Source organism: Musca domestica, unplaced genomic scaffold, assembly GCF_030504385.1.
Source record: "Musca domestica strain aabys unplaced genomic scaffold, Musca_domestica.polishedcontigs.V.1.1 2, whole genome shotgun sequence".
NCBI classification, from domain to species: domain Eukaryota; kingdom Metazoa; phylum Arthropoda; class Insecta; order Diptera; family Muscidae; genus Musca; species Musca domestica.
In genome coordinates, this window is record NW_026712249.1 from 9,515,689 (window position 1) to 9,528,751 (window position 13,063).

The 13,063-nt window shown below is 34.6% G+C and overlaps 1 protein-coding gene across 1 annotated transcript; it reads left to right on the top strand.

The window, feature by feature from the left end:
- Positions 1–1,017: 1,017 nt before the first annotated feature.
- LOC131802179 (pyridoxal-dependent decarboxylase domain-containing protein 1-like) lies at positions 1,018–5,294 on the top strand. Its single transcript, XM_059121781.1, has 10 exons — positions 1,018–1,250; positions 1,364–1,414; positions 1,488–2,390; positions 2,451–2,522; positions 2,584–2,787; positions 3,275–3,343; positions 3,399–3,596; positions 3,652–4,167; positions 4,227–4,420; positions 4,492–5,294. Exons 2-10 carry the CDS (start codon positions 1,367–1,369, stop codon positions 4,856–4,858), a joined length of 2,571 nt encoding a protein of 856 aa, XP_058977764.1. The 5' UTR covers positions 1,018–1,250; positions 1,364–1,366; the 3' UTR covers positions 4,859–5,294.
- Positions 5,295–13,063: the final 7,769 nt, after the last annotated feature.

Consider the following 13,063-nt stretch of genomic DNA (forward strand, 5'->3'; position numbering starts at 1 on the left):
TCCATCAGTGATTCTCATTCCGAGTTTCAGAATTCCAACTCATTTCATTTGTTCAATACAAAGTATAACATTATTTAGTACATTTTAGTACTTTACGTAACCTTTTATTACGTTATTACACAATACAATGTTACAGCTCTGATATTCCTTGGAAATATATTTCTTAAAAGTCCACTATAAAATTTCCTTAAAAAATCCGCAACAACGATAAATGATCTTTGAAAACTTCAAAGTCATGAATAATTAAAAACTTAAAAAAAATCTCCAAAAAACTTTGATGGTCCTCAGTATTTCGTGTTTATCTTCTCCGTTGATATTCATTACAAATTCAACAATAATATTTTTAAATTAATCAACATTGAAATTATTTAAACCAATCATGTTATCTCCTTCTTTACGTGCAACTTTTTACTCGAAACGTGTTCGCTTAAGGGGAGTCGTGTTTACACTCTGCTATTTTTGCAACTTTTATTATTTTGAGAAGTAAGGAAACAAAGCTATTGATTGATTGATAATTGTTTAAATAATTAATGTTGATATTCTCAAAATAATACACATTTTTATTCTTTAAAAAGTACACTTTGATATACTTTCAAAATCCTTTTCCAATTTTTTACTTGAAACTTGTTTCCTTACAAATAATGGCAACTCAAAGACAACAACGACTCAAGGGGTCGTGTTTACATCTTTCTATTTTTGCAACTTTTATCATTTACCAATCATGAAAATAAAATTCGTTTAAAAATCCAATTTGATATTCTCCAAATATTCCTTAGAAAATTTTCTTTTATATTCTTTAAAAAAATCCACTCTTATAACTCAAAAAATTATATAAATTTAAATTACCACTTCAATGTGCCTTTCATCTTGTGTAAATACGCCTCTTCTGCCGTTTAATTCGTTACACGTCATTACCGACATGGTCTCTGCTACTCACCGCTAAATGATAACACTGTTCCATTGTCAATTCGATGACAAAAGAAAAACAAATCGACTATTATTGCTATTGGAGTTTTTTTGTGCTATCGGATTCGTACTAGTGACGACTACAAAAATAAGTTTAATCATTTTCAATTTTCTGATGGAAAACAAAAACAATTGTGTAAATATTTATTTTAAATCGTTTGCCGACAATTGATAAGGAAATAAATCTACACGTTTGAGGCGAGAGAGTTCGTCTATATTGACAGTTTCTTGGTATCCCAGATCTGCTAACTGGTAAAGAGAAGGAGAAAAGAGCGATAACGGGGGTATGTAAAATTGTGATAAATTAGTTTCAGGGAATCGTATAAATTTTCCTAAAGATAAAATGGAAAAATTGCACACTAGTACATATCTAAATAATGTATATTTTTTTTAACAGGCAATGTCCGGCGAAAATAATGAATATACAAAAGAAATTGCAGCCTCCAGCGTAAGTACTTTGGCATAATGAAATCTCAACCCCGGCATATATTATAAAAAAGAACACATCATTGTTTTTGTAGATACGTTCTGGTTTGGCTGAACTAGAATTGAAAACGTCACAGGTATTGCAACGTTTGGAGAATGTTAAGGCCGTACCCGTTGAAACCCCACCCGATGGGGCACCGTCAGAGGCATTGGAGAATCTAACGTTGGAAGAACGTACTGCCGCCCAACAACAACAGCAACAAAACTCTGCCAATAGCACCACTACACCCACTCGTGTTGCCCAGCAGTTACATGGCATACGCAAGCCTCCCTCAGAAATTCTCAAATCATTGGAACTTCTTATCTCGTATTCTGATTCCGATGAAGATCCTGAATTCCCCCTACCCGCTTTAGATGATGTCTCACACCTGGCATTGATTTCTCACAGCATTGTGGCCTACTTGTCACATTTGGATGCCAAACAGTTGGTACGTGTTACCCGAAGTATTGCTGGCGATACAACCCATTGGCTGGGAACGTTGTTTCGTTTTATGGATCCATCTAGCAGCTTTCATAATGACAATGCCGATGCTATATTACGTGTGGTACGTTTAGCCATTGTGGCCCGATGTCCAGGCTATTTGGAGGGTGGTATACCGGCATTGGCCCATCCCTGCTTGTATATATCGGAAAATACAACACCAATGCGTTTGCAATATGCGTGTCGTCAATTGGGTATACCCTTGGATGCAATCCGCCTAATACCCGGCAATACAACATTTGGTACAATGGATTTATCCGTACTCCAGAGACAAATACAAATTGATCTACAATCAAATCGTACCCCCTTGTTGGTCATTGCCGATGTGGGCGCCTCCTTGTGTGGTTATGTGGATAATATTATGCGCATGCATGAGATTTGTAAGGCAAACAATCTTTGGCTACATGCCACAGGTCATGGCCTGGCGGCATTGGTTTGTTCTCAAGGTCCGGGGGTGGTGAGTATGGAGAGTAACTTGAAAATCGATTTGAATTATTATTATCCTACCTCTTTTTAGATAAGTTCATTGGTTGATTCAATAACTTTGTCCCTGGGCAGTTGGTTGGGTATACCCAGTTTACCCATTGTGGTATGTCGGATATTGTTTAATTCATTCTTATAAGTTTTATTAATTTTAATCATATTTCCAGCTATTGCATCGCCAGCTTAATAACTCAGCTCTGAATGCCTTTGATCAGGATCCCATATTGTCAAGGCGCCTCAACTCTTTGGCCTTGTGGACAAGTTTACAGGCCTTGGGTCGTGATGCCATTGCTGAACGTATACATGTAGCCTTTCAAACTTGTAGTATTCTCTTCGAAATGGTATCCGAATGTGAGGGCATTAAAGTTGTGGTGAGTAATACTCTGATAGAATACCAATACGAGAAATAAAGGGAAAAGGTGATATATTTATTCAGCTTACATAAAAGATAGAGACACGTCATATACTATTAGATAACACCAAACAAAGAATTTAACAAGAATATGGACTCCAATTGCAACTGAGAAAATATGTACCTCAAACATGTCCTATTCTGACAACCCAGAAGTTCGTTATGACGTTATTTGTATTGTGTATGTTAAGTAGTCGCAATATCGTATCTCTGTTGACACAAAGATAACATTGACATACCTAAAAGGTGTTCCGTTTTTAACATGAACTACTTTCAATTATTAGAAGAACATCACTTTGATTTTTGTGTAAATGGGGTTGCTTTAATGATAAGCTAAATGTAGGGTAATTAATTCGCCACGCGTTATAGAAGCATTCCTTAATACTTTTCAGTCGTTATTTTCAAAAAAGAGCAGAATATCATGTCTAATTCATTTTTTTTTACAGAGCCGTCCACCAGGAGCTCAATCTGGAAAAACATTATCCGATGTAATAAACAAACCTTTAGATGTGAATGTAAGTATTTGAATATCAAAAAATGTAAACGTTTTTTAACTTTGCCCCTTCATAGTTGCTCTTCGAAACAGCAGCTCCTGTTGTGGTGTTTCAATTCGATGGAAGTGTTACGGTGACAGCTAGCTCTCCTTCTGACAACAATACAAGTCATGGTTCGGATGAGATCAAACCCTTAGAGAAAGTCAGTAATCCCTCATATTTTGACCGTTTAAATTCCTGGCTGGGTCAAATTCTGCAAAGGGATTGTCCAAACGTAAGTAATTTTAAAATTTCCAAATACATATTCTTTACCTCTACCTCTTTTTCAGTTCGATTTTGAAATAATTGAGCATGCCACACATGGTACATGCATACGTTATTGTCCACTTGAGCTGAGCCTAGGGGAACAACCGCCTACAGCGAAAAATCTCGAGAGTTTAGCCCAAAGTTTGGAGACACATGTGGATATCTTGAGGGCCACCATAAAGCACAAAGCCACATTTATGTATTTGGTTGAGAAAAGTGATGTTTTACGTTTTGTCAATCTACCCGATTGGGCTGGTATGGGTGGTGTGCGATTTGTTCCCGATGGCTGGGAGTCACTGTTAACGGATCAAGCCAAAACTGAGCTAAACAAATTAAATGCTGATTTGGTGGAATCTTTGAAGGCAACTGATAATGCATTCTCTTTGGGTGAAGGTCCAGATGGTCTCATATGTGTACGTTTTGGTATGGTGACCCATGAAACCGATGTTGATGAATTACTCGATTTGGTGGTATCGGTGGGCAGAAATGTCCAGGAAAATTCAAGGGTATTGGATACGATGTCGGAAATTGTTAAGAGGGTAAGAAAGAAGTCTAGCAACATAAAATGAACAATTTCTAATGTGTTTTGGTTTTTCAGGGCATTGAGGCAGCCACTGCTGATTTGCAAAGAGAAAGTGAAGAAAAGCTATGGCAGGAGGGTATATTGCGTCATGTTCCCGTTGTGGGCAGGGTATTTAACTGGTGGTCCCCTCCACCCAAGGAAACGGGCATTAAGGGACGTAGCCTGAATTTGACCCAGGGTGTGGTCGAATCAACGGAGAACATTTACAAGTATGTTAAAGATTTGCAACTCCTTTTTTGTCTGTGAAGATAGTTAATAAAATTTCCTTTTTATTTGTTAGATACCACATGCAAATCTCCGCCACGCATAATCAACTGCCGGCAAACAAGTCACCACCCACACCAATGGTACAGACACCACTTATAGATCCAGCCGATAAAGTGCCTCCAGTATTTCCTACTTCTTCAAATAATTCACCGACTTCACAAAAGTCCCAAAGTGGTGATGAGGCCTCAAATTCACCAACGAAAACAGCTACAGCTGCCGCCGCAACAACTGGCAACGCTGATCCAGGACATAATCGCAATGTTAGTCAAAGTAGTGCTGCTTCTTCGGTACCCGAGTTGGTGGCAATAAATAATAGTGCAATTAATGGTAGTGAAACAACCGTAACAACAACAACAACTAATGAAAATAGCAAATCATAAAATCACCCCCCCCCCCCCCTCAATTCAAAAAATATTTAGATATTGAGACTCTCTTTACTTTAACAACTATCTATGGTTTTCCGTTTGCGCTTGACACCTTCTTCGACTACTTTGTAACTCTTTTTACCAATGCCACAATGCACCTCCCCATACACAACCCACACCACAGTCATATACAAAACTTATGCTTCCCTGACTTTCAATGCATCAAGCTTTACAGTAAATCCACACTGAAAAAAGTGAAAGAAACATAAATGTATGGTCATTTATTATGGAGGTCCTCTCGGGATAATTTTAATAATACTAGAAAAAATACAATTCACGTAGTTCATTTTTAATGGAGCTGTTGGACCATAAAGGCCATCATGGGCAATTACAATATACACTAAACAAAATACCAATATTTATATAAACAAAACAAAAAAAAAAAAAACAACCCGTAAACAAATAGTATATTATTTTTATTGTATTGTATTATTATAACTATGATTAGAAAGTGATTTTTTTCTCAGCTTTCTTTAAAACGTTCCATTTTTAATTTATATAAATTATAAAAGAAAAATACAATTAAAACAAATGTTAATCTTAAAGATTAAAAGTTTAATAAATCTTTGATGCTATTACAGTTTGATTAGAAAAAGAATGGAGAGTTTTTGTTTATAAAATGGAATATTACTTTTCCTTGGCTTTGTGAGGACAGAGAGGGGTAGCCTAATGGTCTAAAGTAGGAAGTTTTCGACATAGTACCTTCAGTGTGGTTTTGAAATTTTGAATTTAATTAAAAAACAAGTAAGCAAAGGCTACAGTAGAGCGGGCCGACCGTTGAATACCCTACAACACTATAATAAACCATACAGTTTATATAGGCGAAGTACTCGACAGTATTCCACAAGATATTGAGACAAATAATTAAAGAAAACCATCAGGTTTCGTTCTCTAATTTTCGAAAAATAGCAACTTAAACTAATTTGCTCATTTCCAATTTATTGGTAGATGTTGCACTTAAATGGCCTTCCTAGATCTGGAACCAATATTTCCCAAAGACCTATAATCTCTCAGAAGTGGCAAAAGATTAACATTTATTATTGGTTTTTGACTGAAACACATCTATATGAGATACAGACACTTGACTATATTTTTCAACGAAATAGTCAGAAGTGCGTCTTTCCTGTATTTGTGAATTCTCCAAAAAGTCTCTGGAATGGACATTTTCGTATTTTGTCTACAAAAGTTGGCAAACTATTTCACACATTGAATATTTTTGGATGGCCATTAGAAACTGCTTGACTTTTGCAATGTCCGGTAACCCCCATTCAAATGTGCGTGAGGATCGGGCGATAATTACGACCTGCCGACAATTTTGCAGTTTTTTGGTCCATTTCAACCCCTAAATATTTGGCGAGAGTAGGCTCCTATTCTGACCCTCATCTTATCCCCATGCAAAATTTCGTAAGGATCGGGCCATAAATGTGATCTGTATATGATATCCTGATATCCCAACTACTTAGTTTTGTTAGCTGTAGGAATATTACCAAATGTTTAATTCAAAATGAAAATATGCCAAAAATATGACAAAATTGAAAAAATATGAGAAAATTTTACAAAATCAATATTTTCATCTTTAGAGAGATGTTTGCATGCGATTTTTATATACGTTTTTTCTTTCCTGCCAAGAGGCCATTCTGAATTAATGAGAATTGTCGAAATCAGTTCAGCCGTTCTCGACATATAAGAGATCTTTCAAGCATATCTTCTTTGATAGACATATATATCGCACATATTCTGCTATATATCCGATTTGTTGGATGTTAACATCAATGTAAAGATCAGAAGTAACCTTGTCATGGCTTTATGATTTCGCCGGGATTTAAAATATTCGCGGTTTGATGAAAAATTTTGAATTTTTTCAATACAAAAGATATGGTCTATTTTACCCGCTAAATATTATCCGATGACCACCCAAATTGGTAGGCTTCTTCCCCTCCCTAAACTCCAGCTACATGCGAAATTCCGTCGATTGGTCCATAATTGAGACCTGTATAGCTTCTGCAAAATCCGACATTTTTTCAGTATTTGGTCCATTTCAACCCCTAAACATTTGGCAATCATCTCCAAAAGCAATAGGGTTCTATTCTGGTCCAAGCCCCACCTACATTCTAAATTTCGTGGAGATCGGACCGTAATTGCGACCTGTAGAGTGATTACAAATTAACATGGACAGACGGATAGACAGACGGACGGACGGACATACATAGCTAGATCGACTCAGTTCGGCGAGCTGGCTATCGTTAGAGCACTCCAGCATTTAATTATGAATAAATCGTTTATGTCTCGTACCATCGCTCGTTACCGTGATAGCGTACCGTGGTAGCGTAACCCGACGTCAAGGAAGTGGACAGAAGAAAACAGCATCATCAGCAGAAACGGTTCGAAAAGTAAAGAAGCGACTTGATCGAAACCCGCGCCGAAGAGGCTGAAAAATGCCTCGTGAGCTGAACATATCACTATATTCCATTTGGCAAATATTAAAAAATGGGCTCGGGGTAAAGCCATTGAAATTCCAAACAGTGCAAGAACTTACACTGCAACGGAAAGAAAATAGACTCTGAAGAGCTAAAGACGTGCTTCGCTTGGCCGAAAGTGGTAAACTGCCGAATTTGGTTTTCTCCGATGAGAAAACATTCGTTGTCCAGCAATTTGTAAACAAACAAAGTGATCGTGTTTACTTGCCAAAGAGGTCAACTGAAAATGTGCACCTTCAATTGGCCAGCAGAACTCAATCGCCGGCAATGGTGATGGAATGGGCCGCCATAACAGCCGATGGTCGCTATCCGCTCGTATTAATCGACCGTGACATCAGAATAAATGTCCTTGGACCTTGGACACTCCAACACGACTCCACTCACCATCGCAACAGCACGCGCCACTACTTTGGAAAGTAAGGTCGGCACTTAAAAATACCAAAGCGTCGATCACCTCAAGCAAGCGCTTCGCCGGGAATGGTCCAAAATACCGCAGAGCAACATTCGGGCAGCGTGTGAAGGTTTCATTGGCCGTTTGAAGGCCATAATTCGTGCCAATGGTGATCAATTCGAACAAATCTAAACTTATTCTTAAAATTGATGCTATTTCCGACATTTTTGATTTCATTTAACGACATTATTCACCGGAATTTTTTCAAATGTGGTATTAAATGTTCGTAATAGATTCTACAGCGAGATTGTCTGTGCAGGTCCACGTCTTTGTGTAGCCCTCATATAACGGTACCTCCCGATATTCGGTATTTTGATGATTTTAGCGACATTATTCACCGGAATTGTTTCAAATTTGGTATTTGAAGTTCGTAATGGGTACTACAACCTATGACAGAAAATTGTCCGTGCAGGTCCTCGTTTTATTACCCCAATGGTCTCTCTATATTCGGTATTTTGATGATTTTAGCTACATTATAAAAATAATTTTTTAACATACGGCTACATTTTTAAGATTTAAGAATATTTAACGGATTTTATTTTTTGAAAATTTTCAAATTCGTTCCAAATGGTGGAGGGTATTTAAAGTTCGGTCCGGCCGAACTTACAGCTTTTTTACTTGGTACATCCCTATATTCCGTAATTTTAAAATTTTAACAGAATTCTTAAGGGATCCTATTTTTATTTTTTTTTTAAATTTCCCAATTCGTTCCAGTTGGTGGGGGGGGGGGTTCATTCAAAGTTCGGCCCGGCCGAGCTTACTTATTATTAACATGTTTTTGGGAGCTATATAAGAAATGATTGTAAAACTGACTTATGGCAACATTCCTGCCTTGTAAATGTGTTCCCAACATACCAAATTGACTTGAGAATAATATTTTAATAAGCTTTCAAAAATAAGCCTTAAGCTTGAGAAAATCTTGAGAATGTATTGAAAAATGCTTGTTTAACAATTATAGAATAATCGAAAGGGAACCCTTATTCATAAGCTTATTCTTGTAATTGCAGAATAAGCTTACGAAAGTAATATTATATCAAGCTTATTTTTTCAATTGTATAAAATATTTATTTTTTAATTATTTTACACATTTCATTCATTGATCGCCATCCCAGCTGTCGCTGCCTCCTGTTGCATTGATACCTAGATGATTTCTTTCCCCTTATTTGAGCTTCCGCATCTCCTCCACTAATTCTTCACTTCTCTTGAATTCTTGCAACTTTTTGACGCCTCTATTCTGAAATGAGATTGAAATAATATACACTACAGATTCCCAGATTTATTATTCATCATTACTTTAGAGTTTCGTCCAGAAATGGGTCTTAAATTCGCGTGATTTTGATTTTAACCAAAGAAAATATTTTTTGTCGACAATTTTCACAAAAAAAAAAATCAAAACAAATTTGTCAACAAAGGACAGATTTGAGAAAAGTTTGTGCAAAAAAGTTTTTCTCTAGCATTGTTGAGGAATTCTTACGATAAACTATTTTCATAATATTATTCTCAAGCTGTATTGTATTTTTGGTATGTTGGGATATAATTCAATGTTATTTGGTATTAAAGTTTAAAATGTCTCCGTCAAATTCAGTGAAAATCAATTTAGCATTGCATATGCCTCCCATATATTATTTTCTCCTGAAACCAAACTATAACTGCTCTAAAGCCAAAGGTTGATAGGAAGGCTATGATCTACTTCAAATAAATTCTTTTGTTATGGAAACACTAATAAATTGGTATAGCCTATCATATAGTAGGCCCCAACCGACTTTTGACTTTTCCTTACTGGTTTAGCTCTACCTTTTAAAGTCTGCTAGATTTCCCCAGCAATAATTTTTATACCCTCCACGTTGGAAAGGAGTGTATATTAACTTTTTCATTCCAACATCCTAAATATTCGTCATAAACCCCATAAAGTATATATATTCATAATTAGCATAAAATTCTGAGTCGATTTAACGATGTCTGTCTGTCTGATATATCGGTCCACGTTTTGGTATAGCACACATATAATGCTGCATCCCGATATTCGGTATTTTGATGATTTCTGCCACATTTTGTCACAGATTTGTCTAAAAATAGTATTTGTTGGTCATAATGGGTTCTAGCTCCGGTGGAGAAACATTGCATACATAGGTCAACGTTTTGGCATAGCTCCCATATAACGGTACCTCCTCATATTCGGTATTTGAATATTTTTCCACGAATATGTCTAAAAATTAGTATTTGTGAGTCATAATGGATTCTAATGTTTCCTTTACTCTAAGGTGGAGGGCATTAACATTTAAATAAAACACCTTGTGCATTTTTTATGGAATATATGTATGCGTGTTCTGTGTATATTTATTTTATATCCGGTTTTTTGGTTTCTCTTCTCTTTTTTTGTTAAATATTTTTTTTGTCTTTGTTTCTTTGATTTCTTTTTGGTTTTATTTATTGTTACTCATTTTGCTGTTACTGATTTTAACATTTTGTTATAATATTTTATGTTTTTTTATTTATACATCTACTATGTACTCGGTTCTGTATCTTTTTTTCTTGAGGGAATTTTTTTTTCATAATTTTCAGTTTGAGTTTTTGTAAATTTTAAATTGGGGATTTTCATTGCATTGTTTTTTTTTTGGTGTTGTTTGCTGTTGTTGTTGTTGTTCTTTTTTGTTGTAATTGAATATTCAAGTTACATATTTAATATATATTTTAAACATTTGTTGTTGTTGTTGGTTTCTGCTAGTTGTCCTTTTTGTGTGAATTGTGAATTGTTGTTGTGTCCGTTTGTTCAATTTTATTGCATTTCTCCTGCTATTGCGTGATTTCTTCCATGATTAGGTTTTGTCTATCGGATATTCGGCCTAACTGCAACTGGATATATGCTTTGAAGTTGAAATTTTCAATATATTTTCTTGGAATTTTCCTTTTTTGTAGTTGTTTTTTTTTTAGTTTAACTTATATATAAATTTGTAATTTATTTTGGTTTTTTATTACTAATTTATTTTTGTTTTTATTTTAAGATTTCTTAAGTAGTAATTTTACAATATGATACGTAATAATAACACATTTATTTAACGAAAATTACAAAAGAATTGTTTAGAACTAAAATAGAAAACACACAAATTATTTCTAGATTTGGTTTTTTTTTATTTTTTGGAGTTTTTAGTAGCTAAGAAAAATGGTTTTAAGAGCCGTACTATATTCCCTTGAGCCCATTTTTCTTTCCCACAATAATTTATTATTTGATTTAATTTTTGGTTCATTTTTTTAAGTTTTAGTTTTCTTTTTTTCTTTATTAATTACTAATATTAGCATTTACAATATATATTTTTTGTTGTTGTAATTGATTCGTTTTTATTTTGTTTGTTATGTCTTTTCTTTTCATTTCTTTTTTGTTGTTTCCTTTTCTTTGTTTTTTTGCGGGTTTTCTATTTTTTTTTTTCAATATATATTATTTTTATTATTTGTTTTGTATAATAAATATAATATAATAATAATCATATAATAAAATTCGAAATTCAAAATGTAAAAATCGAAACTTACAACTTATATAAATGCAATACATTTCTTTGTTTTAATTCCTTATTATTTGTTGTTTTGTTTTTGTTTTTTTATTTTAAAGTATACTTTTAAGTACATTTATCTAAAAGTTGTTGTTGTGATGTTTTATTAAATTTTGTTTCTGTTGTTGTTATCGCTTCCTTTTTCACTTTTTTGATACAATCAACATTGAAGAATTTAATGGCTACAAAATTCCCAAAGTGGGAAATATTTTGAAATTTGAAAAAATATTAACTCTTTAATAGTTGCCGGGAAATTCAAACCATTAACAAGTTGTGAGAACATTTTGAAATTGAAAATATTCATTTGTAATTTGGGAATTTGGACGTTTTAATTGAAATTTATTTAAACAAGTAAAAAAGTATCAGCCGGTTTTTCCGACCCTCAGCCAATGTTCGATTGTTTAAACATATTTTGGTAGCAGAAGGGGTTCGGATATATCTCCGAATCATATTCACAACACATCTTTCTATAGAAAAAACTCAGCCTCAGTTCTCCGAGGAGTTTTTTCTTTTGAAAAAAATCAGAATCAGTTCTCCGAGGAGTTTTTCTCTACAGAAAGAAATCAGAATCAGTCCTCTGAGAAGTTTTTCTCTATAAGAGAATCAGAGGATTACTTCAGATTTTATAATTATTATGGTTATGGAGAGGTACCAGAAGGAGTAGTCCGATATTGTCTATTTTCACAATAGATCTTGTATTGATAGAATTATTGGAATTAGCCGAGTTTGAAAGAAATCAGATCCTTAATTCGCGTTTTATGTGTTTAATTGTTCTTCCAAATTTTGACCCTTTGTGGTGAAGGTACTAGGAAAAGTGATCCGTTCAATCCATTTCTTCATAGCTGGTATTGTTTTAGTGGAAATATTGAAATGTGCAAAATTTGAAGAAAATCGAATTTTATTAAATGTCAAAAATAAAATGTCAAAATGTTAATTAAGATCTTGTGTTGATAGAAATATTGAGATGTGCCAAGTCTAGATGGAATCGGATGTTAATTTTTCGTTTTATGAGCTTCATGAATATTCGAAATATTGAGCCTTTGTGGGGGAGGTGCCAGAAGGAGCGGGCCGATGTATTCAATCTTTACAACAGATCTTGTATTAGTAGAAATAATGGGATGTGTGAAATAAAAAGAGAAGCGGATGCTTATTTAGGATTTTATGATCGTTTTGGTTATTCAAAACTTTGACCCTTTGTGGAGGAGGTACCAAAAGGAATGGTCCGATCTCTAGCATTTTTATAACGGATTTTGTGCTGATAGAAATATTAAGATGTGCCAAGTCTAAACGGAATTTGATGTTAATTTCGTGTTTTATGAGCTTCATGAATATTCAAAATTTCGACCTTTTGTGGGGGAGGTACCAGAAGGAGTGGACCGATATAATTCAACTTCACACTAGACCTTGGGTTAATAAAATAATTGGGATGTGTGAAATTTGAATGCAATCGGACTCTTACATCACATTTTATAGGAGTTGTAATTAGTCAAAATTTTGACCCTTTGTGGGGGCGTTACTTGATAGAGTGGACCAGAAGGAGTGAACCGATACTGTTCATATCCGAACTCAATCTAAGTTTGACAAAAAGATTACGATGTACCAAGTTTGGACCAAATCGCATACTCCCTTCAATAGTTATTATGCGCACCAGCCAGACGGACGGACGGACATCACTAGATCGACTCCA